Raw genomic sequence first — 26,095 nt, forward strand, 5'->3', positions numbered from 1 at the left:
GTCGCCGGGCCAGAGACAACGTCGAGTTTTCACTGGGTGGCCCTAAAGGAGAGTGCTGGGACTCCTCCAGAGAACCCGGGCACCCACGCAGGCACCCAGCGCGGGATCCCCCCCCTCCCCCCGGGACCCGCTCTCCGATCCCAGGTGGCGGGCGGATGAGGGCGGGGGAAGTTGAGCGAGCAAGACCCGGCCTAGGAGGGCGCCTCCGCCCCCAGCAGGATGAAGAGGAATGAGATCAGAGGCTTCGCCGAGGCGGGATCCTCAGCAGGACTTGGAGTAATTGAGAGGCTCCAAATACGTTTCAAGGAAAGGGTGAAGGGCTCAAGGAACAGGCCCACTTGGCCTTAGAAGGAGGGAGCTGGCTGGAGCCGATGGGAGGTGGTCATCAATGGAGTGACTTCTCGGGGGCGTGGGGGTGACGTGATGGCAGTGCAGACCTAGTTCATGCGCTTTGTCCGGGAAAGAGAGGACGGCGCCCGGAAGAGACCAGCTCCGGCGGAAAACAGGGTTCTGCCCAGGCGGGGACGCCCCCCTCCCCGAGGGGGCGGAGCACTCAGCGACCCCCGTAAGTCCCGGGCGGGGGCCAGCTGCAGCGTCCCGCACGGACCTGAGCTCCGGCCACGCCTCCCGGCCACTAGGCCCCGCCCCTCTGGCCCGGCTCCGCCCCCACCGCCCGCGCGCAGGTAGGGAAGAGGCGGAGCGCCGGGGCCCCGCCCCCAGGAGCCACCGCCCAGCCGCTGACCCGCGCCGCTCGGAGCTGCGTCCTGGGGACGTGGGGCCGCAGGGAGGTGAGCGCGGGGCGAAGGGCGGAGCCGGCAGGCGGAGGCCGGGCGGCAGGCGCCGTAGGGGTCCGCGGGGTCGGGGCCGAACCTCGCCTGGGGCGACGGTGCGCGGCCCGCGAGGGTGCCCGCCCTGCCGGAGCGCTCGGGCCCCACGTGGGCCTCGCCGGAGGCCAGAGGTCGGGGCTGGACTCGGACGGAGGTGCTGGACCGGGTCTGCCGGTCCCCGGGGCTCGGCTGGGACAAGACGCCAAAGGGGGTCCCTTGGCCACGGGTCACCAGATGTGGGGAGGGCACGACGACTGGGCCGAAGTTTAAGGCCGCGGAAGGAAGGGGACAGGACCGCGCGGTCCCGCCTTCCTCCCAGAAGCGCCTGGAACTCCGATCCTTCCCTCTCCTTTAAACTCCGAGGCAGAGTTTGTGCTCTCAGCCTCGCCGGGGTGGAAACAGGTGCGGGGGAGCGGAGTCACAGCGAGGCTACATCGAAGCTCAGAAATTGGACCCAGAAGTCCTGACTTCTGGACCGAGGGCCTTGGGGAAGGTTGGCCCCCTCTGATATTCCTCCACGGCCTTGGGTTAGGTTAGGGTTGGAAAGGGTTATGGCTGCTAGAGGCACCCTCCCATCCCAGGGCAGAGGGGAAGCCCAGGTCTCACCCGAGAGGGCTGAGGGGTTGGAGCTCCTGAGAGGGTGTCTGAGCTGGGAAGGGCTGCCAAAGATCCCACAGGTGCACTGGCAGCTGGTTCCCAAGTGGCTAGATTTAGGACCCCGTGTGGGTGACATTGGCTAGTAAAAAGATGTGCTCCTGTTCACTCTGTAGGTAGGGTGGAGGGTAGAGTGGGGAGTGAAGCTTGTTCTAGAGCAGTGAGGTGTCAAGGCGGGGACTGATTATTGGTGCCAGGAGATAATCTGACAGTGGAGACATTGCGGTTATCACAACTCAGGAGAAGGAGGGGAGTGCTGGTTGTTACTGGTATCTAGTGGGTCCAGGCCAGAGATGCTGCTCAGACATCTTAACAGCGCATAGGACAGCATTCCCCCCCCCAAAGAATTACTGTGCTCAAAATGTCAGTGCGGGGGCGTCTGGGTGGCTCTGTGGGTTAAAGCCTCTGCCTTCCGCTCAGGTCATGAGCCCAGGGTCCTGGGATCAAGTCCTGCATCTGGCTCTCTGCTCAGGGGGGAGCCTGCTTCTTCCTCTCTCTCTCTCTCTCTCTCTCTGCCTGCCTCTCTGCCTACTTGTGATCTCTGTCTGTCAAATAAATGGGTGGAATCTTTAAAAAAAAAAAAAAAGTCAGTGCGGTGCTGAGGTTCAGAGACCCTGGTGCCACACCTGGTTCATCAGGTTACTTCTCACTACTTCCCCTGCTTGCTTCAGTTTCCCCCGGGGTTAGGGTAGGAACAAAATAAACTTGAATGAGATAAGAGGTGTGAGGGCAGTTATTCCCCTAGCAATAGGCTCCCTTTGGTGCCATAAACCTTCCTCTTCCCTGCTCAAACCACAGTCTCTGCACAAAGCCGGTCTGGGTGCTATGGGACAGGAGCTGAGTCCCAGGGGCTGGAACAGGGCCTTCTCCTAACTCAGTCCTGGAGTGCCTCACCCCTAAGGCAGCCCTCCAGCTCAAATATCCCCCTGGGGGAGGGGGCAGAGAGGGAGGAGAGGAGGGGGGGGCTCTGTTTTCATAGATTTTCCCAAAGCTGGATTGCTAAGACAGGCATGGACTCCTGGCACCATGTGACCTGCTGGAATTTTCCCTTCTAAACTGACACCGAACTCTTCCAGCTATGTACACCAGGAAAATAACATCCAAGGACTAACAGGCTTCTAATTCCCTGTGGCTCCCCCAGTCTGCTTCCCTCCTACAACAAAAAAGGGCCTCTGTGGCTATGGGAACCCTGAGTTAGGCAAGAGGCCCCACGGTGGGCCCCGCTGCTGGCAGAGCGAGGCACCCCCGTTCCTGGTGTTAGCCAAGCTCCAGGCCAGGGGGACCCCAGTAGGGACGACTCTGGTTTGAGTTGGGCTCAGGAACATTGGCCCAGGTCTTGGAGGATAGGGGTGGGGTGGGGTATTCTAGAGGGGTGGGATGGAGTGAAGCAGCTGTCTGTCCCCAGGAGCCCAGGCCACCCGCTGCCCTCCCTTCCTGTTTTCTGACAGTGTCCGTTGCCCCCTTCCTGTTCACTTCTGGACCCTGGCCTCCTGGCCTGGGAGCTCTGGCAGGACAAAAGGAGCAGGTGGCAGTTTCTGGTTGGTTGTTTTTGTTTTTGCTTTTGTTTGCTTTTAACTTTAAAGGGCTGGAGGGACACTCCCATCTTTTGATTGAACAAGAAACTAACAGTGTCCTCCGCCTTTAATGTGTCCCTCGTGGCACAAGGCAGCAAAGGCAGCACTTGGGACTAGTGCAGAGCTGTTAAGGAATCGGGTGGCAGAACCTGATGCTGAACCCGGGCCCAGCCCCCAACCCTGTGCCCTCGGGCCCAGCCCCCAACCCTGTGCCTACCTGCTGCTAAGCCGCTGACTGACTCCTGTCTGGTTGGCTCCCGTGCGAGCTACAGCTGTACGTGGTGCAAGACACACGCGGGAGGCCCAGGAGGGGACATCCGTTCCTCTCGGGGGAGGGATTAGTCACATCCCAAATACATCATCATGGAGCCTGCCGGGGTCTGGGTCTGGCTCTTCCTCCCCGGTGGTGCTTTTCCTGGTGCCAGAGCTCTCACCGTGCTCCCCTCGACTTGCCAGAAACCGTGCTAGATGGGAGAGCCGATAAGAGCAGGCAGATGTCGAGGGGGTGTGTCCATGCGTGCACTGACCTGTTCGGGTGTACAGGTGACTTGAACCAGGGCACCTGGCTGGCTCAGGAGGGCATGTGACTTGATTTGGGGGTCATAACTTTGAGCCCTGTATTGGGTATACAGATCACTTAAATAAATAAGAATTTTTTTAAAAATCCTGAAACAAAAAGAGGTGACTTGAATGGGCCACCTGGTACTTCTCTTCTCTTTGGTTCAGAATGAGTGGGGGCAGGATCGGCACGGCCCCAGGCGGAAGCATCTGGGGAGAGGAGCTCGGGTCTGCCTCCCCCTCTCCACACATCCCCTCGGGTTTGCACCAGCCACTTTGGAGCAGTCTTCAAGGTTGCCCCCGCTGCCTATGGGGATTTCCAGAGTGAGCTCACAGCGTTGCTCCGCGTTTCCTACCCAGCTGGACCGGGCTGAGGGAGCGCTGGCGGGGTCTTCCACGCCCGCTGCTGGGGCAGGCTAACCTGTGCGGGGTGGAGAGGCTGGGGCAGTGCCCGGGCGAGGCCAGCTCTCAGGATATGGGCTGGGAGGGGTTGCCCCACCTGCCCCATCCCTGGGGCAAAACAAGGGCTTTCCCCTACAGCCCATAAACTTACTCTTGCTTCCCTCTGGGAGTCAGATCTGAGTGTCAAGAAAAATTCAGCCTGTCGTCTTCAGGGAGGTACGAGAGCCCAGCGCTCCCATTCCGTCATTGCGTAAACTTATCCAGCGACCCAGACACAAGTCATTTGTTTGCACTTTGAAAGCTGCCAGAGGCCTGTTGTGGGGGTGGGGTGCCAGTGGTTGGAGCTAAGTGGGCAGTGCCAGTCAGGGATGCTGGCCAGGAGGCTGGGAGGACGGGAGGAGGGTGATTCCCAGCGTGGGGGAGCCAAGGAGCGAGGCCCAGAAGCTGGCAGCCCTGGTGGCCCACGAGGTCATGGTCAGTAGAAGGAGGGCCGCTTGTGGTCTGTGCCTCAGTGTCCGCAGCTGTACTGTGGGGCAGCAGTAGTCCACTGGGATGCTTGCTGTGAGGATTCCAGGGGTGACCATGGGAAGTCTTGGGCCCGGGGTCTGAGGTGGGAGCCGTGAGGATAAGGGCATCATGCCTGCTGTTAGAGGCGTGTCTCTGGGCCCTTGGCACAGGCTCGTGGTGATGACAGGGGCCTTGCCCGGTGAGCTATGAGGAGAGCTAGCTAAGAGCATGTGGAAGAGCAGCCGTGCTCTAATGACTGCAGAAGTGGCCCAGCCCAGTCTGGGGTGGGGACCCCCGCTGCACCAAGGCTGAGGGGATGGAGGGTGGGCTTGGACATGGGAGGGGAGCTTCAGGCCAGGACGTGCTGGCTCCTTCAGCAGGGGCTTCTCCCTGTCTGCCTGCATGTGTGTCAGGATGAGGGGTGAGGGGCTCATGGAGGCGGTGACCCTCAGCCTCCGCTCCCTCTGGCTGGGCTTGTGGGGCCAGGAACAAGGTAAGCCGTTCAGAGTCTTGCTTTTCTCGGCTGCCTCCCACATGGGGCCCCGGGACCTGAGCCAAGAGCTCCGTCGGGTGGTCATGCCCCTGACGTCCAACAAGAAGAGTCTCTTCCCTGTCCAGATGGCCGTCCCCAGGTCAGGCCTCCAGGGCAGCCTGCAGAAGGCCTGTGGGATGGGCCAGGAGCAGGACTTGACACCGAAATATGGCCCGAGTCTTGGCTCTCACCTTGTCAGCCACTGGTGATCATGACGGAGGGACAGACAGCGTGAGAGAATGTTTGAGAAGGCCCTTTGATAAGTCCAGGACTACCTAAGCTCCGGGTGAGGTCATTTCTGCCTGGGGCACTGGGAGGAGCTCCAGATCTCTCGGGCCCACCCCTAAACTCACCCTCAGCATCTCGCTCACCACCCCAGGCCGGATTTTGGCCACTTCACCTCACCAGTTCCAGGGTGGCAGGACTCCCACCCCCACCCCCGTGCGTGCCCAACAATGGGACCCGGGACAGGGGACGTGTCTGAGCCTCAATTTCCCCACCTGTCAAATAGAGGTCTGTTACCTCCAGGGCTCTCGGCTCAGGTAGAGAGACTGAGTGAGCAGCGGTCAGCCAGGAATAAAAGAAGCCACCAATTAGTGGCCCTTGATTGTGTGCCAGGCCCTGTCCATTCATCATCTGATGTCATCTCTGCTGGATCGGCGGGTTTGGAGGGACCTCAGCCCATTTCCCAGCAGAGGAAACCGTGGCTCCGAAGTGGTAACTTGCCTGAGATCTCCTGGCAGGTAAGTGGCCATGCCAGGGTTTGAGTCCTGGCTTTGTCCCCCCCTGCCCCACAACCCTCCTCATTCCACAGCGAGTGAATCCACGCTGCCCCAGAGTGAGGCAGGGGGCTGCGGCGAGGCGGGAATGACAAAGCCTCACACCCCCAGCCTTAATGGCCTGCCTGGGCCCACGTCCAAGAGCCCTGAAGCTTGGTCGTCACAGGGGCTGGGGCCAACCTCTTCTGGGGAAGCTGCAAGCTCCGGGGCAGGGTTCTGGGAAGTCAGGTTTATTAGCTCCTTAATGACTGTTTACAAGCTGAAAATTGTTTGCCTGGCACGCTCCCTCCCAGCTGTGGGGCCAGCCTGGGCCTCCAGAAGTGAGGGGCACCCAGAGCCCCAGCCTGAGTGGATCAAGATGAGGGGACCCAGGGCAGCCCAGGGCCTGACTTCTGGCTGAATGACCCTGGGCTGGGTGCTTACATCTCTGTAAGCTATGGTAAGGCCGCCTTTGTCCCTCAGCGGTGCCAGCACCCAAGGTGAGCCCCAGCTAATGGGGACAGAGCTGCCCAGATTTCAGACTCCTGGGGGGCTGCTTAGCATCTTTTAGCATAAACAGACTGGGGTCAGGCATTAAGTGGCTTATCTAAGAGTACCCAGCGTTGAGGGTTGGACCCGAGACCCGTTTGCCTGAGCTGGGCAGTGTTTGCACTGTCTAGAGCCAGGCCACAAGGAGCCGGGTGGAAATTAGGTGGACCCCACCCTTGCAAGCCCAAGACAGAGCCCTGGTCTGTGTGCTGAGTGTGCTCAAGTCTGGAAACAGCCTGTCACCTCTAGGTGTCGGGGAGCTTCCAGCAGGAGGGAAGCCGACCTCCCCTGCTCCCCAACCCACATTGGAAGCTACCCTGCCCCTAACCTCCAAGCAGGGTCTAGGCCTCTGCCAGTGCTAAGGACCAGTGAAAACCCAGTTCCTAGGGGCTCTCGGCCGGCTCAGTGGGTGGAGCTTGCAGCTCCGGATCTCAGAGTTGTGAGTTCTAGCCCCACACTGGGTGCAGAGATTACCAAAAAAATAAACTTCAAAACAAAACAAAAAAACAATTTCCAGTACCTTGAGATCCTGAGAGAGGCAAATCCTCTTTGATGTTTGGAGCAAAGCCAGCTGGCATCAAGCTCAGGTTGACACGATGTCCCTGTCCAGGAGCCATCCTGTGCCCTGGTATCAGACCCAGAAAGGACCAGGGCCTTCTGGACCCCCAGTGCCACCCCCGACTGCTCCCCTTCGTGGCGATGCTCAGGGAGCAGCAGAACTAGGACAGGGCACCTTCCCAGAGGAGGCTGGGCCGTTGGGCAGGGCCCCCCGGGGAGCAGCCCCTGTGCTCCCTTCCCTCTGTTGTCCCCAGGCAGCCGTTGGCCCCCAGGCTCGGAGAGCTGCTGCCTCCCTGGGCTGTGGGAGGGCACCTGCATCCCTGCTCAGCCGCCATCCCCTTGTGTGCTTCCACAGGCAGCTTGTAGAGTCCAGAAAGTTCCAGAGTGCCCTCCGGGAGGGCACCTAGGAGGGCAGGGTCCAGCACTGTGTCCAGCTGGGGACACCTGGTGGCATTTAGTGCTGCCTGCCCTGCATCCCAGCTCAGCTGGCTTCCCATACGCGGGGCCCCCTGCAGAGGTTGGGATATTCACGTCTCTGCCCGCCCCACGGCGCATGGTCCCAAGAAAGCCTGGCGGGTGGGACAAAGGGGTGTTGGGGTCTGCCCCACTCTAAGAACTTGGCACTCCCTCCAACTTCCATGTACTCCGACTCTGGGCCTGGAGCCCAGCACCCACTTCCCGTGTCTGTGGTTGGCCGTGCCACCCAAGCCACGGTAACTGGGTCACAGGAGTCCAGAACCTGGGGTCTGATGGGGCAAAGCCAGTGGGTCACCAAGCCCCTGAACCTGCTACCCCCTCCCCCCTTCTTTATCTTCGGAACTGAGTTTGAGCAAAGGCTTTTTTTTTTAAGAGTTTTTAAAAATTTATTTGACAGACAGAGATCACAAGCAGGCAGAGAGGCAGGCAGAGAGAGGGGGGGAGGCAGGCTTCCCGCCGAGCAGAGAGCATGACCCTGAGATCATGACCCAAGCCGAAGACAGAGGCTTTTTTTTTTTTTCTCGAAGACAGAGGCTTTAACCCACTGAGCCACTCAGGCGCCCCTGAGCAAAGGCTTTTAAGGTGTGTGTGGGGAGGGTGGAGACATCGGGGCTCTCCCTATGGGAGGGGCACAAACCCGCAGGTGCTTTCAGTTTTCCTTTGCACCGCGGCCGGCGAAGCCTCCCAGCCCCGCAGTGCAGCCGAGTCCGTGGACTTGCACCTCTGGGGAAGTGGGTGCTCGCTGGGAGGGAAGGAGAGGGACAGGGCGACCCGCTGGCGTCTCTAACTGACCAGCAAGTGACTTAGAGTTCGTAGCCTCTGACAGGGACCCTGTGTCCCCTTCCCTTTCTGCCTCTGCATTCTCTCTTCCTAAGTCCTGTCCCCAGACACTCAGCGTCCGCTGGGTGCTTCCCTGCCCTTTGCTCCAGCCCATTCTTGGCAGCGCAGGGAGGTGTTGGGGTGAGTCACGGGCCATCAGGACGCCTGTTGGGAGACAGGGTTAGATGACAGCCTTTACATAAGCTATCCTTTCCGGGTCTCGAGGGGAGCTGGAGCCACTTCCCCTGAGGTCAGCAGAACTCGGGGTTTTGCTGGGGGTTGCACAGTGGGCGAGGGCCAGCTTCCTCTCCTCTCTGCAGCTTTCTAAAAACGCCCTGGTTCCCAGAAGGCTGTGGGGAGGGACCAGCCGGTTTCAGTTTCTGTGGCAGGGAAGCAGCGGAGAGAGGCCACTTCCTTGCTCCTGGCTGTCACCCTATCATTCTGTGATTCATCAGGGGACAGACAGGTTCCCAGCAGCCCCGGGCCATCTTCCTTCCCTCCACTCGCCCACAGCTGCAAGCCAGGGCTGGGGGCCAGTTTCCTTTCTTGGTTCAGGGGACCTGTGTGCCCCCCCACCCCCACCCCGGGAGGTCCCCTTAACTTCCTGATTGAGCCTAGTAGTTAGCAGTGGTCTGCCTCTTTGCTGGAGGGGATACTTGTTACCCCTTGTCCAAGGGCTCCTTTCTTCCCTTTGTCCCCAGTTCGGCCACACAGGCCAAGCCCCGATGTCTGTAGCCTCCTGTTGCCATCCGGAGCTGCAGCTCCTGACTCCCGGTCCTGGTTCTGGAGGTCCTCAGAGCCTGGGGATTGCTGAGACCCCATTGCCATTAGCAAGACCAGGGGAGCCTTCAGAGCCAGCTGGTGTGCCCTGGGGGGCCGGTGGGTGGGGAGGGAGAGAAGGGACTGGAGTCAGACCCCTGGGGGCAGGTGGCGAGGAGACAGTGGGGCCACCCGGGCTCAAGGAGAGGGGATGCTCACCCAGCACCCTGCCTGAGCCCGCCCAGGAAGAGCTCTGTGGGGAGACCTCTCCGGCCGAGGCCTTGCTCACTGTGGCTGTGTCTGCCGGGATGCGGCTTAGCCAGCAATGCCCAGCCCCACCCTTTGTGGGGAAACCAGATTGTCCGGTGGCATCAGTGAGCGCTTTCTAAGTCTGCATTTCTGTCCTGTGTGCCTGATCTGGGCTGCTCTTAGCCGGGTTACAGCACTGGTTGGAGGGGGGTGGGAGAGGGGGGTACAGAAGTACCAACCCTTGGGCACCTCAGGATGATTTGAATCTGCCCCACCCACACCCTGTGATGGACCCCCCCGCCGCCCCCCGCCGCAAAGTCGCTGCCCTTACCCAGGCCCCGCTACTTTGGGCCGGGGCAGAAGGCCCCACTGAGGCCAGGATCCAGCATCGGCCTTGCTGGGTGGGACAGGCTCTCAGTCAGACCTTCCACCCAAGTCCCCCACCCCCGGCCGGGTGCTGTGGCAGCCAGCCCTGGGGTCTTAGAGCAGCGGATGTGACTGGGCCAGGAGGAAGCCTTGTCCCGGGATGTCACAATTTCCTCTGCAATGAGCAAGCATTTCTGGGGCGTGGGAGATACATGTCGGGCGGGGTGCTCCCAAAGCTCCGGCACTTTTTCCATCTGGGTTCGTCCATGCCCAAGACTTGGGTTCTGTGGCCCCCCCGTACTGCTGGCCCTACCCTCTGCCCCCCGCCACCCCGAGGAAGACACTGGGCTTCTGGTACACCTGCCCACCATTTCTGCACAGGTTGGGGGAAGTCTCAGGAGTAGGCCCTCCCCTCCTTGGTGGAGAGGGGCTGTAGGAAAGGTGTTTTGTACTAAGCTGCGGGCTTGGTGGGTGTCAAAGCTGGGCCAGCACCTCGTCCGAGTCTCTTGCCTTTTTTTTTTTTTTTTAAGATTTTATTTATTTATTTGACAGACAGAGATCACAAGTAGGGAGAGAGGAGGACGAAGGAGGCTCTCTGCTAAGAAGAGAGCCTGATGGAGGGCTCGATCCCAGAACCCTGGGATCATGACCTGAGTCGAAGGCAGAGGCTTTAACCCCCTGAGCCACCCAGGCGCCCCCAAGTCCCTTGCTTAACAGAGAAGGAAACTGAGGCCAAGGAGTAAAGCTGGCTCCAGGCTAGGACTCGGCACTGACCACGAAGATGGTGAAATAGCTCTCTTAGGTACCCCACTCCTCCCCAGGGAGGTGTGACCCCGGCACTGCCTCTGCTCTCCGGGGCGCAGCCACTTCTCCCTGTGGCCCCCAGAAGTCCCCTGGGGCCAGTCCGGTCTCCCCAGCATCAGGACATTGGCACAGATGCCAGCAGCACAGTGGAGGCCAGGCCGGAGGGCCCAGCCAGGGTGCTGTGGCTTTGGGACGGGAGGACAGGCCGGGGAGTCCAGGCTGTGCTGAGAGAGGGGAGCGGGAGGTCCAGTGGGGGCTCATCCTGGGACTGCATCTGCCGTCCTCGGCCCACAATGGTCACAGATCCCCAGCAGGGCAGAGAGTACCTCCTGGAGCCTTCTGGAGTGGGCCACTCCCTTCCTGGGCTGAGTGTAGGACTGGGGGAGGGATAGTTTTAGTCTGGGGTACCTGTGGACTGACAGTCTGCAACGGTGCATATGCCCCCTCCCCCCAGCTTCCATCCCGTTAGCCATTAGTGGAAGCCAACTTCCAGATTTGTTGCGGCTCGGGGAGGAGGACACCTATACACAGCCAGGTGTCTGCAGTGTGCTAGAGGAGGCAGGTGAGAAAGTGGTTGATTCTGCCTGATGGTGACAGGGAAGACTTCCTGGAGGAGGTGACATTTCACCTGCCCAGGGGATGAGGCGGAGCCTGCTATGCTAGTTGCAGGGCCTTAGGTGAGGAAGTAGGGGCCAGGGGACCTGCAGGGCATGTGTGTCTGCTGGGGGTGGAGACAGGTTCTGAAGGGCACTGGGTGCTTGCTCTGGGCAAGGGTGATCAGCATGGAGTTCCAGAGGGAGCCTGCGTGCTTGATGACCTCACCCAAGCTCAGACTCAGCAGCTCGTCCTAACCTTTCTCCCAGCCTTCCTCCATCGTCTGCCTTCTTCCCTCCTTGGGGCAGAACAGCGCCTGCCTGGTGCCCTCTTGCTGCCCCCGATCCCAAAGGAGACCAAACCGGAGAACTTTCCATGCAGTGGCCCCAGGGGAGGCTGTTGTCCTGGAGCTGCCCCCAGAGTAGAGGTAAAGTGGCGTCTGAGGAGCCAGCTGGCCTGACACTGAGGCCCGTCTGCCCGTCATCTCTCAGGGGCCTTGTCGCCCGCTGCCCGCCTGCCCTGAGGTGTGGAGTCAGGACTCCCAGCACTTTGGGATAGAAGTAAGGATGCCCGGTCTATTCAGCAAACCCTGAAGCAGAAAGTGTCCTGCGCCCCCAGCTCTGCCTCCGATCCCCCCTCGGGCACCCCTGCACACCCAGAGCCCCTCTTTCTTAGAGCTGGAACACTTTGCCACCCTGTGAAATCAGAGGGAGGGCACAGACCTGGCCCCAGCCGGTTTGCCCCACGTACCCCTCTGGGTAACCCCAGGCTGCTGAGGAACAGAGTTTGCAAAGTGCTGTTGAGTAAAACTAAGTTTCCTTCTGGACTGGACTATACTGGGTCACCCTGATAGGGATCTGTCCAGCCCCCAGTGTGCCCTAGCTTTGGTGGCAGGGGTGGGGGGGCGCTCCTGTTTCTGAAAAGACCCAGCTGTTCCCCCTCCTGGCGGTGTGAGCGTGGGCAAGTCACTTAACCCCTCTGAGCCTCCCTCCATCCCCATCCACAAAATGGGGGCGATGGGAGATGTCTACCTTCAGAGGTGTTTTGAGGACAAAGTGGGATAATGGATGCGAGGGGCCAAGCCTGGCGCTCCTGAGGACTGACCTGCCCGCCCCCAGCAGCCTGCGGGGTTCTGCTAAGGGAGGGTCTGCTGCAGAGCTCCTCTGTGCAAGACCTTCTGGAGCTTGCCGCAGTCTCTCTGAAACGCTTAACTTTATGTTGTGTGGGTTTGATCTCAATTAGTTAAAGATTAGTTAAAGTAAAGCTAAGAAACCCTCTCTCTCTCTCTCTCTCTCTCTCTCCTTTTAGATTTTATTTATTTATTTGACAGAGATCACAAGTAGGCAGAGAGGCAGGCAGAGAGAGAGGAGGAGGTAGGCTCCCCGCTGAGCCAAGAGCCCGATGCGGGGCTCGATCCCAGGACCCTGGGATCATGATCTGAGCCGGAGGCAGAGGCTTTAACCCACTGAGCCACCCAGGTACCCCCAAAGAAACACTTGTAACTCATTTGAATGCTGCCTTCAACATCCGTCTTACTCTGTTTGAAAGGAAATCTTAGAAGAAGCCAACACTTTTCTCATGAAGTTACATTGACGCACACAAAAAAATAGGGACTGTCCTGATTTGGGATTCCGGGCCCAGAGTGGAGGTCCTTACTGCAGGAGAGCAGATCTCCTAATCCCTCACCCATGAGGCCTGTGGAATTACCCCATTTTATAAATGCAGAGACTGAGGTCAGGAAGATTGAAAGATGCGTCGTTCTAGCACGCCTGCTTGAACCTGCCCTTCCCTCCCTATAGGCTGTGCTCACCAAGTGAGCGGCCCCGTTTGGCCTGGAAGCCTCTTATCTTGGCATCTGTCCACCTTTACACGGAGCTGAAGCTGGACTGACCCCAGAGCATCTGCATAGAGTGAGGGAAGGACTAGAACATGCTCTGAAGACCCTTGCAGCAAGACCCGGGAAGCAGTGAGCTCAGTCCAAACCCAGAAGGTAGGAGGACACTGGATAGCCGCGTGGGCTGGACCCAAGGCACCTGCCGCTTTGCTTGCTTTTTTGTTTTTCAGCCAATACATATGGATACTACCTGTGGGCCAGTAGCCTGCTGGAGGGGTGGTGCCGCAGGGCATACGCCTGACAGAGGAGGGTGACCAGGGTAAAGCCATGGAGAGGCTTGAAGCAGGAGTGGGAGAGCTGCTTTGGGCAGTCAGGAAGGGCTCCTTGGAGGCGGTGGCACCCAAGCTGGAACCAGAATGATAGGAAGGAGCCACCTGCTCTATTGTGTGATGAACTGCTATGAGGAAAGAAAGACGAACACAGGCAGAGGCCAAATGTTTATGGAGTACCTGCCTGAGACTTTTTTAACAGCGTCATTGAGCTATAATTCACATTTAGTCCATTTAATCCACATAAACTGCATCCATTTAAAGTGTATAATTCAGGGACGCCTGGGTGGCTCAGTCGTTAAGCATCTGCCTTCGGCTCAGGTCATGATTCCAGGATCCTGGGATCGAGCCCCGCTTGGGGCGGCCTGCTCAGCAGGAAGCCTGCTTCTCCCTCTCCCACTCCCCCTGCTTCTGTTCCCTCTCTCGCTATCTCTCTCTCTGTCAAAAAAATAAATAAAACCTTAAAGAAAAAAAATAAAAGAACGTGTACAATTCAGTGGTTTCTGGTGTATTCACAGGTCCGTGCAACCTTCCATTGCTTGATGAGACCCACCCTTTAGCTGCTGTCCCCCTACCCCCGGCCTGTCTCAGACTCTCATATGAATGGACTCCCAGAGCATGTGGTCTTTGTTGTCCGGCTTCTCTTACTTCACATAACATCCTTAAGGTTCAGCCGCGCTGGACCCCATGTCGGTGTTGCTCTCCTGTTTCTGGCTGACTCAATCCCATTATGTGGATGGAACATGCTTTGTTTCTCCGTTGGTCTGTCGATGGGCCTCTGGATTGTTTGCACCTTTTGGCTCTGAGGACCATGCTGCTGTGAACATTCTAGAACAAGTTTCTGAGTCCACACCCTGCCCAGGTGTGCATCATGCATTCTCTCATTTGATGCTCAGGGTGCCTCTCCTGGGGGAGGTCTTTCCCTCCTTACAAAGTGAGGATGTGGGTGACTCATGGTCAAGTGCAGGTCAAGGCCAGACCATCCAGTGAGTGGCAGGATGCTTTTTTTTTTTTTTTTTTTTTTTAAGATTTATTTGACAGAGAGGGAGAGACGGAGCACAAGCAGGGGGAGCAATAGGCAGAGGGAGAAGCAGGCTCTTCGCCGAGCAGGGAGCCTGATGCGGGGCCCAGACCCAGGACCCTAGGATCATGACTCAAGCCAAAGGCAGACGTTCAACCAGCTGAGCCACCAAGAGGCCCCATGCTTTTGACCGTGACCCCTTGGTGACTCCTAGCAGAGCTTAGCAGGTGCTAGGTAGGGAGGGGCTCAGAGTGGCGAGTTCAGGGGCAAGGAGGACACAGAGCCACTCAGGGCCCAGAGACCCCAGTGAGAAGCATGGACTTTAGGTGAGAACGGGAAATTCTGGGACAGTGCTGAGCAGAGAGAGACGTGATGTGATTGATGGTTTTATTATTATTTTTTAAAGATTTTATTTATTTATTTGACAGAGAGAGATCACAAGTAGGCAGAGAGGCAGGCAGAGAGAGAGGAGGAAGCAGGCTCCCTGCTGAGCAGAGAGCCCGATGTGGGACTCGATCCCAGGACCCCGAGATCATGACCTGAGCTGAGGGCAGCGGCTTAACCCGCTGAGCCACCCAGGCGCCCTGATTGGTGGTTGTAAAAGGTGATGTCTGTTGCTGGTCATGAGGCTGGGGACACGAGGGGCAGCAGGTGGAGGGGTCAGGAGGCTGCTGTGACCCCTCAGTGGAGAGAAGATGGTGGCTCTGGGGGGGCTGCGTAGAGATGGAGGGGACAGATGGACTCAGGCCACGTGTGGCTGCTGTGTCACCTTTCTGTCACACGTTGGTCCCACACGCCCTTACCTAGAGGGCTTCCATGTGACTCTCCCCGGGGTGTCCGCATACCCGGGGTCAGCACTGTGTCGGCAGGTGGATGTGGAGTCCCTGGCCTTGTGCTGGGAGGAGGGAAACCAGGGCAGCTCCAGCAGCTTCAGGAAGTGGGGAGGGGAGCAAGGGAAGGATTTTTAGCCAGAGAAAGAGCAGAGCGAGTGAGGAAGGGAGGGGGTAGCACAGGCAGAGCGGTGATTCGGCTGGAATTGGAGGGGAAGTGGGAGTGGGGGCCACGAGCGAGTATGGACAAGCCCCAGATCTGGGCGGGGGTGCGGAAGGGGGGTAACCTGCCCCCTCCTCTTGGCAGGGCCGTTTCCCAGGATCCACTGAAATTCAGGCTGAACTTACTCTCCAACCCAGCAGTTCCACTTCTAGAGGTTCGTTTTGGGATAGCACTGGGACAGGTGCACGGTCTAGGCTAGGGCGTTGGTTAACACTGGACAGGAGTCCCATATGCCAAACACACCCCAAACAGCCATCAGTCTGGTTAAATCTTGGTATATTCCACTCAACGAGATCTTTGCAGTCGTCAAGAAAGGTAAGGTAGGGGCGCCTGGGGGGCTCTGTCGGCTGGGCATCCCACTCTTTTTTTTTTTTTTTTTTAAGATTTTATTTATTTATTTGACAGAGATCACAAGTAGGCAGAGAGGTAGGCGGAGAGAGGAAGGGAAGCAGGCTCCCTGCTGGGAGAGAGATCATGACCCTAGCCAAAGGCAGAGGCTTTAACCCACTGAGACCCCAGGCGCCCCTGGGCATCCCACTCTGATCTTCAGGTTTCCATCTTAGGGTCGTGAGCTCAGACTCCCCGTGGGCCTCCACTCTGGGTGTGGAGCCTACTTAAAAAAAAAAAAAAGAAAAAGGTAGATCTGTCTATATGCATTGATGTGCAGCTTACGGAAGAAAGGATATGGTGTGAGCGTGTAAAATTTTAAGTACGTGTATCCTTCTCCGGGTGCAAAGAGGCTCTTTCTTGGAAGACGGGGTGCCGGGCAGACTGTGAGTTCACGTTCTGCTTTATAATCGTCAGTCATTTTTTTTTTTTTTAAAGGTTTTATTTATTTATTTGACAGAGAGAGATCACAAGCAAGCAGAGAGGCAGGCAGAGAGAGAGGAGGAAGCAGGCTCCCTGCTGAGCAGAGAGCCCGATGCGGGCCTCGATCCCAGGACCCTGAGATCATGACCTGAGCCGAAGGCAGCGGCTTAACCCACTGAGCCACCCAGGCGCCCTCGTCAGTCATTTTTGTGTTTTGTCTCTGCAATGAGCATATGCCACTTTTATCACTGGGATTAACATTTTTTCTCCACAAAAAGATAAAAGTAAAAACAGGTGGCAGTTTCAGTTACCTTTGAAAAAGGAACCAGGCAGCCCAGGGGACAGGAACCAGCGTGGTGGCTTTCCCGTCTGTCTGGTAATGAGGCTGAGCTACCATTTCCTTGCTAGAAATCCAAGAACGGCTCCTCGGAGAACCACCTGCTCCCCCGCACAGCTGTGGAACTCTTGTTTGCAGGTAGGGCACCAGGTTGCCCTGGAGCCTTCTTGTCCTCCACCAAGCCCTGCCCCAAGGTCAAGGAAGCTGCCCTCTGGCCCCTGGCCTATGTTGACCAGGGTGACCAGGCAGCCAAGGTCACTGTAACCCTGTCCTTTGCCCTGGGCTCCTTTCTGGCTGTGGTTCTTGGCCTGAAGCAGACAGACCACCAAGGGAAGGAGGTGGAAAGGTGGGGATTCCCCAGACCCCTCCGGGCCTGAAATGCAAACAAAGGACAGAAATAGACCTATACTTATCGGACCCCGCCCAGTTCAGAGTCAGTCTCTGCCCGGGCGGTTTGGACCCCAGAGTTAGGCATTCAGCAGGTGGTTCTCAGCCCGGGCCACCTGCCCTGGCACCGGGGCCCCCAGATCCCTTCCTGTTGTGCCACCTGTTGACACGCTCATACCCCCTCTCCCTGTTCTCATTCCAGTCGCCCTGCGCCCAGCCCACCATGGCCTCCGCTGACAAGAATGGCGAGAGCGTCTCCTCTGTGTCCAGCAGCCGCCTGCAGAGCCGGAAGCCACCCAACCTGTCCATCACCATCCCGCCTCCCGAGAACCCGGCGCCGGGCGAGCAGGCCAGCATGCTGCCCCAGGTAAGGGGGCAGCCTAGAGCTCACTGGGGAGCAACAGCTGTGCCCATGCAATACCACTGGGGCGGAGGCGGCCCCTTCTGCCTGAGCCTCAGTGACAGAGGCCTGCGCCCCCCTCCTCCCCCGCCCTAGCGTCACAGGGAATGAGCCTTGAGCGCAGGAGCTGTGTCTGCTGGTGGTCGGTGGACGGGGAGACCGGGAGCACAGTCCTCGAGAGAAAGGCTCCCGGTTCTACGTACCAGTCCCGGTGGTTTCCATTTCCTGCCTAGGGGCCCCCCCACAAGGGGCTGGCAGACTCGGGGGTCAGGGCATCAGCAGCTGACCCCACAGCGCCTGACTCCCCTGGAGAATGGAAATGAAGACGGGCTGGACCAGCGCTCCATAAAGGGCTCATTGAGAGCAGCCTTGAAGCAGTGTCCTGGGGCATAAAAGGGGTCCTGTGTTGGTGCCACCCACTCACCCGGGGGCTCTTTTGCATACAGGGAGCCAAGGGGGAGCACTGGTTAGGGAGTTGGGAAATCACATTAGGGTTCCTTGAAGTGTGGAGAGAAGGTGACTTTACATTCGGAAGGAAAGCAGCTCAGGCATGTACCTTAGGAGCGAGGTGTGTTCTCAGGGTTCTGTAGGGGACCGAAGAAGAGCGAGCCCAGGGTCTGGGCTCCACCAAGTCCCAGCCTGTCCTCTTGCCCTGCCTCCCACAGAGGCCCAGGAACCCAGCCTACGTGAAGAGTGTCAGCCTCCAGGAGCCACGGGGACGATGGCAGGAGGGCGGCTCGGAGAAGCGTCCTGGCTTCCGCCGCCAGGCCTCCCTGTCCCAGAGCATTCGCAAGTGAGCGCCCTTCCCGTCCCCAGCAGCCCTGGGGACCTCTGCTGGGCCGGCCTCTGTGTCCCCTTCTAAGAAGAAGGAGTAGGGCAGGGCTGGAACGTGCATATTTGGTGGGGAGGCACAGGGGAAGGAAGCTGAAGCCCAAGGTGTCTTGTAGAAAGTCACAGACTGGAGGCTGGGAGTTCAAGGAGCCAGGGTTGCAGGGGAGGCTCTGGCCCTCAGGAGGGACCCCAAGGCCTGCCCAGCCCGGCTTGGCCCTGGACTCTGTTTACCCCCTCCGTCTGGTCATCGGGTACCAACCCAGGAGCCAGAGGGGGAGCCAGTCTGGCCCTTGCATGGCACACACACGTGCCCTGTCCCCCAGTCCCCCTGCACACACCTCCCCCGGCCTCTCCCACATCCCCTGCCCTGCCCACCCCTCCCGTGACCCCCACCAGTGTGCACTCCCCATCCTGCCATGGGCGTCGTGGAGGCCCCCGCGGCCACAGCTCCGTGTGCTCCCGCAGGGGCACGGCCCAGTGGTTCGGGGTCAGCGGCGACTGGGAGGCCAAGCGACAGCACTGGCAGCGCCGGAGCCTCCACCACTGCAGCGTGCGCTATGGCCGGCTCAAGCCCTCGTGCCAGCGAGACCTGGAGCTCCCCAGCCAGGAGGTGCCCTCCTTCCAGGGTGCCGAGTCGCCGAAGCCCTGCAGGATGCCCAAGGTGGGCTCCCCTGGCGACGGTGGGGGTGGGGCAGGGGGGTGGGGAGTGGCAGGTGCCTCGGCCCCGGGATCCCCAGCTCTGCTCACTCCTGCACTCCCTTCCAGATTGTGGATCCCCTGGCCCGCGGACGGGCGTTCCGTCACCCGGACGAGGTAGACAGGCCCCATGCCCCGCACCCGCCGCTGACCCCAGGAGTCCTGTCCCTCACCTCCTTCAGCAGCGTCCGCTCTGGCTGTTCCCACCTGCCCCGCCGCAAGAGGATGTCTGTGGCCCACATGAGCTTTCAGGCTGCTGCCGCCTTCCTCAAGGTAAGGATGCCTCCCCGCCTCTGCCGCCCCCCCCCATCTTCCCAGATCATCCCCCGCCACCACCACAGACTGTGCCAAGGGCAGAGGGAGGGGCCCTGCAGCGCAGGAGCCCCACCCACATCCTCCCAGACCCAGCTCTCCGCGGTTCTGGAACCCGGTTTCTGCACCCACCCGAGCTGGGAAAGCAGGAAGTGACCTGTGTAGGGACCACCCTTCACCCAGGTTCACTCAGCGCCTGTGATGTGCTGGGCGCGGGGACTGTGGGGCGGACCGAGCCAGTGCCAGTGTCACTGCCCTGGAAGGGCTCTCAGCCGCAAGGGGGCCGGTGTCACTACTCAGCGTGATGGGGGGGGGTGGCCTGCGTAGGAGAGGGGCTGATGTTGGGATAGTATTTGGGCTGGAATCCAGAAAAATAAGGGAAAGCTCCCCAGGGAAGGAAGGAAAGGAACAGTATTCTCAGCGGAGGGAAGGGCCCAAGCAAAGGCCTGGAGGTGGAGGGGGCCTGGCCCATCATGGGAGCAGCGTGTGGTTTGATGGGATTTTAGTGAGGAGGGGCTCATGGGAGGAGAAACCACCGACTAGAGTCCAAGAGGCAGACGGGGGCCGGCGGTGCTGTGCCAGGAAGCTGCAGCTGGGGGAGATGGCCCGAGTGTGGGGGGCGAGGGTACAGAACAAGAGCGCGGGAGGAGCCGCCCCAGCCAGAGGTAATGAGGTCAGCAGGGTGAGAATAACCGAAAATCTTGGAGAGAGCCATGGGTTCGGGGCTATGGAAGCTTCGCTCCATGCTCTGGGCAGAGTCCCAGGTCCCATCTCCCAGGGTGCTGCCCCGGGAGAAGGGGCTTCACAGTTCCTTTGGAGGGGGTGGGGGTGGTGGCCCCTGATCTGGGCCTGATGGCCGGGCCTCTGCCCTGTCACAGGGCCGCTCCGTGCTGGATGCCACGGGCCAGCGGTGCCGCGTGGTCAAACGCAGCTTCGCCTACCCCAGCTTCCTGGAGGAGGACGTGGTGGATGGCGCGGACACATTTGACTCCTCGTTTTTTAGTAAGGCAAGCGTGGGGTGTGGGCCTCGGGCATAGGGCATGGGGTGGCCTGGGGGTGAGGAGAGGCAACCTGGCCTTGATCATGCTGTGCCGGGAGCCCCTGAGGGATCCAGAGGCCCATGGGTGGAACTCCTGGGCCCCTGTCTTCCTGTAGAGGACCTGGCAGGATGGGGGGCCAGCCTGGAGGGTCACGGTCAGGGTGGATGGGCACCAGCCTTCCGCTTCCCTCCCAAAGAGCCCGTCTAGCTTTGTCCTGTCCTTGAACTGAGGTCCTGTCTTTTTCTGTGTCGCCCGCCGCACCCCACCACAGGAGGAAATGAGCTCCATGCCCGATGACGTGTTTGAGTCTCCCCCACTCTCGGCCAGCTACTTCCGGGGCATCCCACGCTCGGCCTCTCCGGTCTCCCCCGATGGAGTGCAGACGCCTCTGTGAGTTGGGCATCCCTCCTCCAGGGCGCAGGGAGAAGGCACAGCTTGGGAGGGCTCCCCAGACACCCAGTCCTCCCCCAAGCCCCCTTCTAGAATGTGAGGGGTGGGGGCAGCAGGCTGAGAGCCGTCCCCCCACCCCCCAGGAAAAAAGAGCACGGCCGAGGCCCGCTGGACGGGGCCAGGCGCGGAAAGCGCATCGCCTCCAGGGTGAAGCACTTCGCCTTCGACCGCAAGAAGCGGCACTACGGGCTGGGCGTGGTGGGCAACTGGCTGAACCGGAGCTACCGCCGCAGCATCAGCAGCACCGTGCAGCGCCAGCTGGAGAGCTTCGACAGCCACCGGTGAGCGGCCGGTGGGCCCGGGGCTGCCTGCTGGGGTGAAGCCAGCTGAGCGTCCCGCCCTCCGGAGTCTCTCTGCGGTAGGCAGGACTAGAAGGACGGACAACCGGCCCATCCCCCGAGGGTCCCTCTCCCGCAGTACCCCGTATTCAGCAGGCATGGGAGAGGAGAGCGGGGACAAGCCGTCAGGGTGTCCCCACGAGCACGCGTGTCGCCTGGGAAGGCTCCTCGGGCCCTTTGCTGCCTCTTCACCCTCCTGGCTCTCTTGGCCTGTGTCCTTAGTCCTGCCCCCAACAGCCGTCAAGGATTCATTGAGCCCTGGAACAGCTCCAGCAGGAGGGACGGGGGTGCAGGGTGGGCCAGAGGGACAGTTAGAAGCTCTGTGAGTGAGGGGACCGTCGGGGGGAAACCAGAGGTTTGGGGAGGGGCAGTTCTCACCACGTGCCGCAGGTGGTGACCCGATCGACGTCAAACCCCAAACCAAAAAATGAGTAACAAGTGTAGCAAGTGTCCCAGGAGGACAGAGCATGAGTGGACGGGCCAGCAGGGAGGGCTGCAGCCAGCATGAGCAGGAGGTAGCCTGACAGAAAGAGATGTGAAGAACATCCCTGGCAAAGGAAATGCCAGGTGCAAAGGCCCTGGGGCTGCAGGGATCATGGTTTGTTGCAGGAGCTATAAGAGGAGAAAGCGGGCGGGCGCAGTAAGGCCCTGTGGCCAGCAGGAGGCAGTGATGTCAGCCTTTACGCCAGGGGAAGCGAGAAGACATCTAAGGGTTTAAGCTGGGAGAGAGACCTGGGGGTGATTTTCAAAGTCACAGTGGTGAAGGATGAGTTGGAGGGGAACAGAAGAGGAAGGGAGAGACCAAGTGAGAGTGACGGGGGCTGGGCTCCGCAGGCTGAGGTTGGGATGTGGGTTTGGCTCTGCTGATCCAGGGCCTCTGTCCCCAGGCCCTACTTCACCTACTGGCTCACCTTTGTTCACATCATCATCACGCTGCTGGTGATCTGCACGTACGGTATCGCACCTGTGGGCTTTGCGCAGCACGTCACCACCCAGCTGGTGAGTCAGGCTAAGGAAGGGGTGCTCCCCTTGGAGGGTCCTGAGACCCCTGAGACATCAGCATCATCAGCCCTGGAGTCCCTCCCGTGGCCACAGCCTGGCCCATGCAGGAGGGTGCTCTGGGCTCAACGTAGCTTTACCTCTCAGCCTCATGCTGGAGTCCCTACCCTGGGATGGGGAAACCCCTGACCGCCCCCCCTCGCCCCTGCACCAGGTGCTCAGGAACAAAGGTGTGTATGAGAGCGTGAAGTATATCCAGCAGGAGAACTTCTGGATTGGCCCCAGCTCGGTGAGGAGCCCAGAGGGATGGGCAGCTTCTCAGCAGGGAACCCTAGGGCCCTGTCCCCTGCCCAGGAGCCCCTCTTACCAGAGGACTCCAGGGGAAACTAAAGCTCTGAGCCCAGGCTCACTCTTTGCCCTCCCCCAGATTGATTTGATCCACCTGGGAGCCAAGTTCTCCCCCTGCATCCGGAAGGACCAGCAGATCGAGCAGCTGGTGCTTCGGGAGCGAGACCTAGAGCGGGACTCGGGCTGCTGTGTCCAGAACGACCACTCGGGCTGCATTCAGACCCAGCGGAAGGACTGCTCGGTGCGGACAGGCCCTCCAGCCCCTGCGAGCCCCACTCTGGCCCTGCACACCATTCCCTTGCCCCTGGCATAGCGGAGGGGCCCTCAAGGGCAGTGACAACATCCCCTCTCTCCTTCTGGGCCCCATACACCCCCGTACCTGGCCCAGCACAGGGAGAGTGCCGACCTCCCCAGCCCCGCAGAAGTGAAGGAAGTGATGTTCCCAGGTCTTAGGAATGTCAGCGGCGGGTGGAGGTCTGGGAGGTGGGCCTGAGCCCTGGGGACCAGGGGAAGGGCCTCCGTCCAGAGGGTCCCTTGCTCACTAGTGGATATGGTGTGATCCTAGGCATAACCAACCTCCCTTCATCCTCCAGGAGACTTTAGCCACTTTTGTCAAGTGGCAGGATGATACGGGACCCCCCATGGATAAGTCTGATCTGGGCCAGAAGCGGACATCAGGGGCAGTGTGCCACCAAGACCCCAGGTACCGTCCGAGGGTGGCCCAGCTGGGCTGTGAGAAGACAGGGTTGAGTGTCCTAGATGCCTCCCCCCCCCGGGGATGTTAGCGGGGGGGTGGGGGTGGGTGTGGCAGGCTGGGGGGACGCCCACAGCTCCTCATTTTGCCCCCTCTGACCTCTGCCTCCAGAACCTGCGAGGAACCAGCCTCGAGCGGTGCCCACATCTGGCCCGATGACATCACCAAGTGGCCCGTGAGTGTCTGGGGTGGAGAATGGTCTAGGAAGGGCGGGGGGTGGGGTGCCTGCCGCCACAGGGGCCCAACCCAGTGTGGACGTCCCCCCTCGCCCCCTGCAGATCTGCACCGAGCAGGCCAGGAGTAACCGCACCGGCTTCCTACACATGGATTGCCAGATCAAGGGCCGCCCCTGCTGCATTGGCACCAAGGGCAGGTCAGCCGGCCCCGTGCCCCTCGGTCGCCCCACCCCCACCCCCCGGGCTAGTATCCTCCTCCCCAACTCAGGGGTCGCCCATGGTGTGAGCAGGATGAAGGGGAGCCTGCCCCAGAGCTAGGGTCCCCACAGAGGGGCACCCCTTCCTGCCAGTGGGCAGGGACCCTCGGGGCTCTGACGGATGCCCTTGCCTCCCTGGCCCGCAGCTGTGAGATCACCACCCGCGAGTTCTGTGAGTTCATGCACGGCTATTTCCACGAAGAGGCAACACTCTGCTCCCAGGTAAGGTGGGGCCTGCTGGAGCCCCAGGCGTGAGGAGGTGAGCATGGCGGCCATGTGTCCCCCGCACCACCTGCAGGTCTGTGCCCCCCACCCCCACAGGCACTGACTGCCCCGTGCTTGCCCTCAGGTGCACTGCTTGGACAAGGTGTGTGGGCTGCTGCCCTTCCTCAACCCCGAGGTCCCCGATCAGTTCTACAGGCTCTGGCTGTCTCTGTTCCTCCACGCAGGGTAAAAGGCTCCTCGCTGCCCTCCCCTCCCCCCACACCCCTGTGCCCCCTGCGCTGCCCATGTGCCCCCCTCCCCCCTCCCCCGCTCTGGCCTGTGGATGAGGACTCCTGGCTGGCAGCCCCGGGGGCAGATAGGGGACAGCTGACGCCTGCTGTGCCCCCCTCCCCAGCGTGGTGCACTGCCTCGTGTCTGTGGTCTTCCAAATGACCATCCTGCGGGACCTGGAGAAGCTGGCCGGCTGGCACCGCATTGCCATCATCTTTATTCTCAGTGGCATCACCGGCAACCTCGCCAGTGCCATCTTCCTCCCATACCGGGCGGAGGTAGGGACAGGGGACAGGGTGGGGAGGGCCAGCTCTGCTGCTTCCGCCCCTCCCCCAGGAGCCGCCAGAGGGATGCGCGGCCCCTCCCGGGCCAGACGGCAGATGGACAGCTAAGCCGTGGGCTTATTGGCTGATCCCCTAGTCCCCGGGGGCATCGGACAGCGATGCCTTTGCGTCATGCTCAGGCATCATCTCCAGAAAGACCTTCCCAGCCCCTGTCCCCCGCTTTGCTCTCTTTCTCTGCTTCATTTCTCTTCGTGACTGTGACCGTGACCCTTGCCTGCCTACCAGCATGTCACGTATCTGTGGGTTGAGCTGTATGAAATCTGTAATGTGCAGCCGTTCGTGACCCACAGAAGCAGGGACAGGTTCCCCATCGGTTCAACCCCATGCCCTCGGCTTGTTCGGTGTCTTGTCCATCCCGCTGTCTGCTGCCTGGTGTAGGCCTGTCTCTCCTGCTTATAGCACAGGCCGCTCACTGGGCACGCGGTCTGTCCTCGGTGTTTGCAGAAAGAGTGGGTGCAGCGAGGCCGGCTCTGGTCCAGGAGCCTCCGCTGCGGGGTCCCCAGCCCTGGGAGGAGCCCGCCCGTAGGAGGAGCCGGGTCCCGGTGCTCCCACCGCCCGGCTGCGCCCCGACTTTGCACCGGGCCCCTGGGATTGACGCTGCTCCCCTCCCCGCCCTGCCCCAGGTGGGCCCGGCGGGTTCGCAGTTTGGCCTCCTCGCCTGCCTCTTCGTGGAGCTGTTCCAGAGCTGGCAGCTGCTGGAGCGGCCCTGGAAGGCCTTCCTCAACCTGTCGGCCGTGGTGCTCTTCCTGTTCATCTGCGGCCTCCTGCCCTGGATCGACAACATCGCCCACATCTTCGGCTTCCTCAGCGGCCTGCTGCTGGCCTTCGCCTTCCTGCCCTACATCACCTTTGGCACGAGCGACAAGTACCGCAAACGCGCCCTCATCCTAGTGTCGCTGCTGGTCTTTGCCGGCCTCTTCGCCTCTCTCGTCATCTGGCTCTACGTCTACCCCATCCACTGGCCCTGGATCGAGTACCTCACCTGCCTGCCCTTCACCAGCCGCTTCTGCGAGAAGTACGAGCTGGACCAGGTGCTGCACTGACCCCCGAGGGACGGGCTGCCTGTCTGCAGAGCGCCCCAGCCGGCACCCCGGACACCGCCACCGGGGGGGCCCCGGCCCTCCCTCCGCCAGCCACGCCGACTCCACGGGGACAGTCATAGAGGCCGGTTCCTCTCGGGAGGGAGGCCCCCCTTCCTCAGTCTGGGGGACACCCTGATCACGTGCTCCTCTGCTGCTCCCCTGCTGGCAGGACCCTTGCCCCGGCATGGGCTTCTCTCCATCCCAAGGTCCTGGGCTTTGCCCATCTCCTCCTTCAGCCCCTGCTCATGCTGTCCCCACCCCCCCAGCCCCCAGCCCCCCCCACCCCCCGCCACACACAGGCACCATTACCCTGCATGTGCCCTCACTGGGACGTGGCCAGGGTTCCCACCAGGTTCCCGCCCCTGCCTCACCCCTCCCTGCCCTATGAGCCCGTGTCCCTCATTCAGCAGTGGCCCGGCGAGCCCGCCCTTCATGCTCCTGGACCAGATGTGCGGGACAGGCTCTGCCGTGGTCTGGGGCAGAGGCCGGGCACAGAGACACAGCAAGGCTGGGAAGCTGAGAGCCTCTGCTTGCTGGTGGCCAAGAGAGGCCGTCCTCCCTCTGTCCTGGGCCTCCGTTGGAGTCAGTGTTCTGCCCTGTGGGCTAGCTCTGAGGAGGCCAGCCCTCCCCCTCTCTGCCTCACTCCTGCCCAAGTCGGGGTGGGGGCCGGGCCGCCTCAGGGACCTGCTCCCAGGGTTGCCCAAGGCTCAGTCAGGCCCTTTTTCTACTGGTTTATATTATGGTTCTAATTTTTTAAAGTAACGCTAACTTTATATGGATGAAGACTCAAATGTAGTAAATGATAGTCTCTAGAA

At 60.5% G+C, this 26,095-nt stretch overlaps 1 protein-coding gene across 5 annotated transcripts; it reads left to right on the forward strand.

Annotated features, from left to right (window-relative positions):
• Positions 1–727: 727 nt before the first annotated feature.
• On the forward strand, positions 728–26,095 carry RHBDF2 (rhomboid 5 homolog 2). Of its 5 annotated transcripts, none has more exons than XM_044247367.1 (20): positions 728–788; positions 12,787–12,977; positions 16,443–16,509; positions 16,961–17,125; positions 17,824–17,951; positions 18,455–18,650; positions 18,755–18,958; positions 19,876–20,004; positions 20,309–20,427; positions 20,571–20,768; positions 21,713–21,824; positions 22,039–22,113; positions 22,252–22,413; positions 22,766–22,875; positions 23,038–23,101; positions 23,205–23,299; positions 23,506–23,581; positions 23,709–23,809; positions 23,979–24,132; positions 24,822–26,095. In XM_044247367.1, exons 4-20 carry the CDS (start codon positions 16,982–16,984, stop codon positions 25,239–25,241), a joined length of 2,487 nt encoding a protein of 828 aa, XP_044103302.1. In that variant the 5' UTR covers positions 728–788; positions 12,787–12,977; positions 16,443–16,509; positions 16,961–16,981; the 3' UTR covers positions 25,242–26,095. The 5 variants fall into 5 exon arrangements, with proteins under 5 accessions (XP_044103302.1, XP_044103299.1, XP_044103301.1 ...); XM_044247364.1 differs by lacking the exon at positions 12,787–12,977 and adding an exon at positions 5,673–5,797 and having other exon boundaries at positions 733–788; XM_044247366.1 differs by lacking the exon at positions 728–788 and adding an exon at positions 5,713–5,797.

Source organism: Neovison vison, chromosome 5 (assembly GCF_020171115.1).
Source record: "Neovison vison isolate M4711 chromosome 5, ASM_NN_V1, whole genome shotgun sequence".
NCBI classification, from domain to species: domain Eukaryota; kingdom Metazoa; phylum Chordata; class Mammalia; order Carnivora; family Mustelidae; genus Neogale; species Neogale vison.

Coding starts and splice junctions, on each gene's coding strand:
- RHBDF2 (XM_044247364.1), top strand. CDS start 5,694: ATGTCATCTCTGCTGGATCGGCGGGTTTGGAGGGACCTCAGCCCATTT. Junction 20,428..20,570: donor GATGGAGTGCAGACGCCTCT/GTGAGTTGGGCA, acceptor CCCACCCCCCAG/GAAAAAAGAGCACGGCCGAG. Junction 22,876..23,037: donor GTGTGCCACCAAGACCCCAG/GTACCGTCCGAG, acceptor CTCTGCCTCCAG/AACCTGCGAGGAACCAGCCT.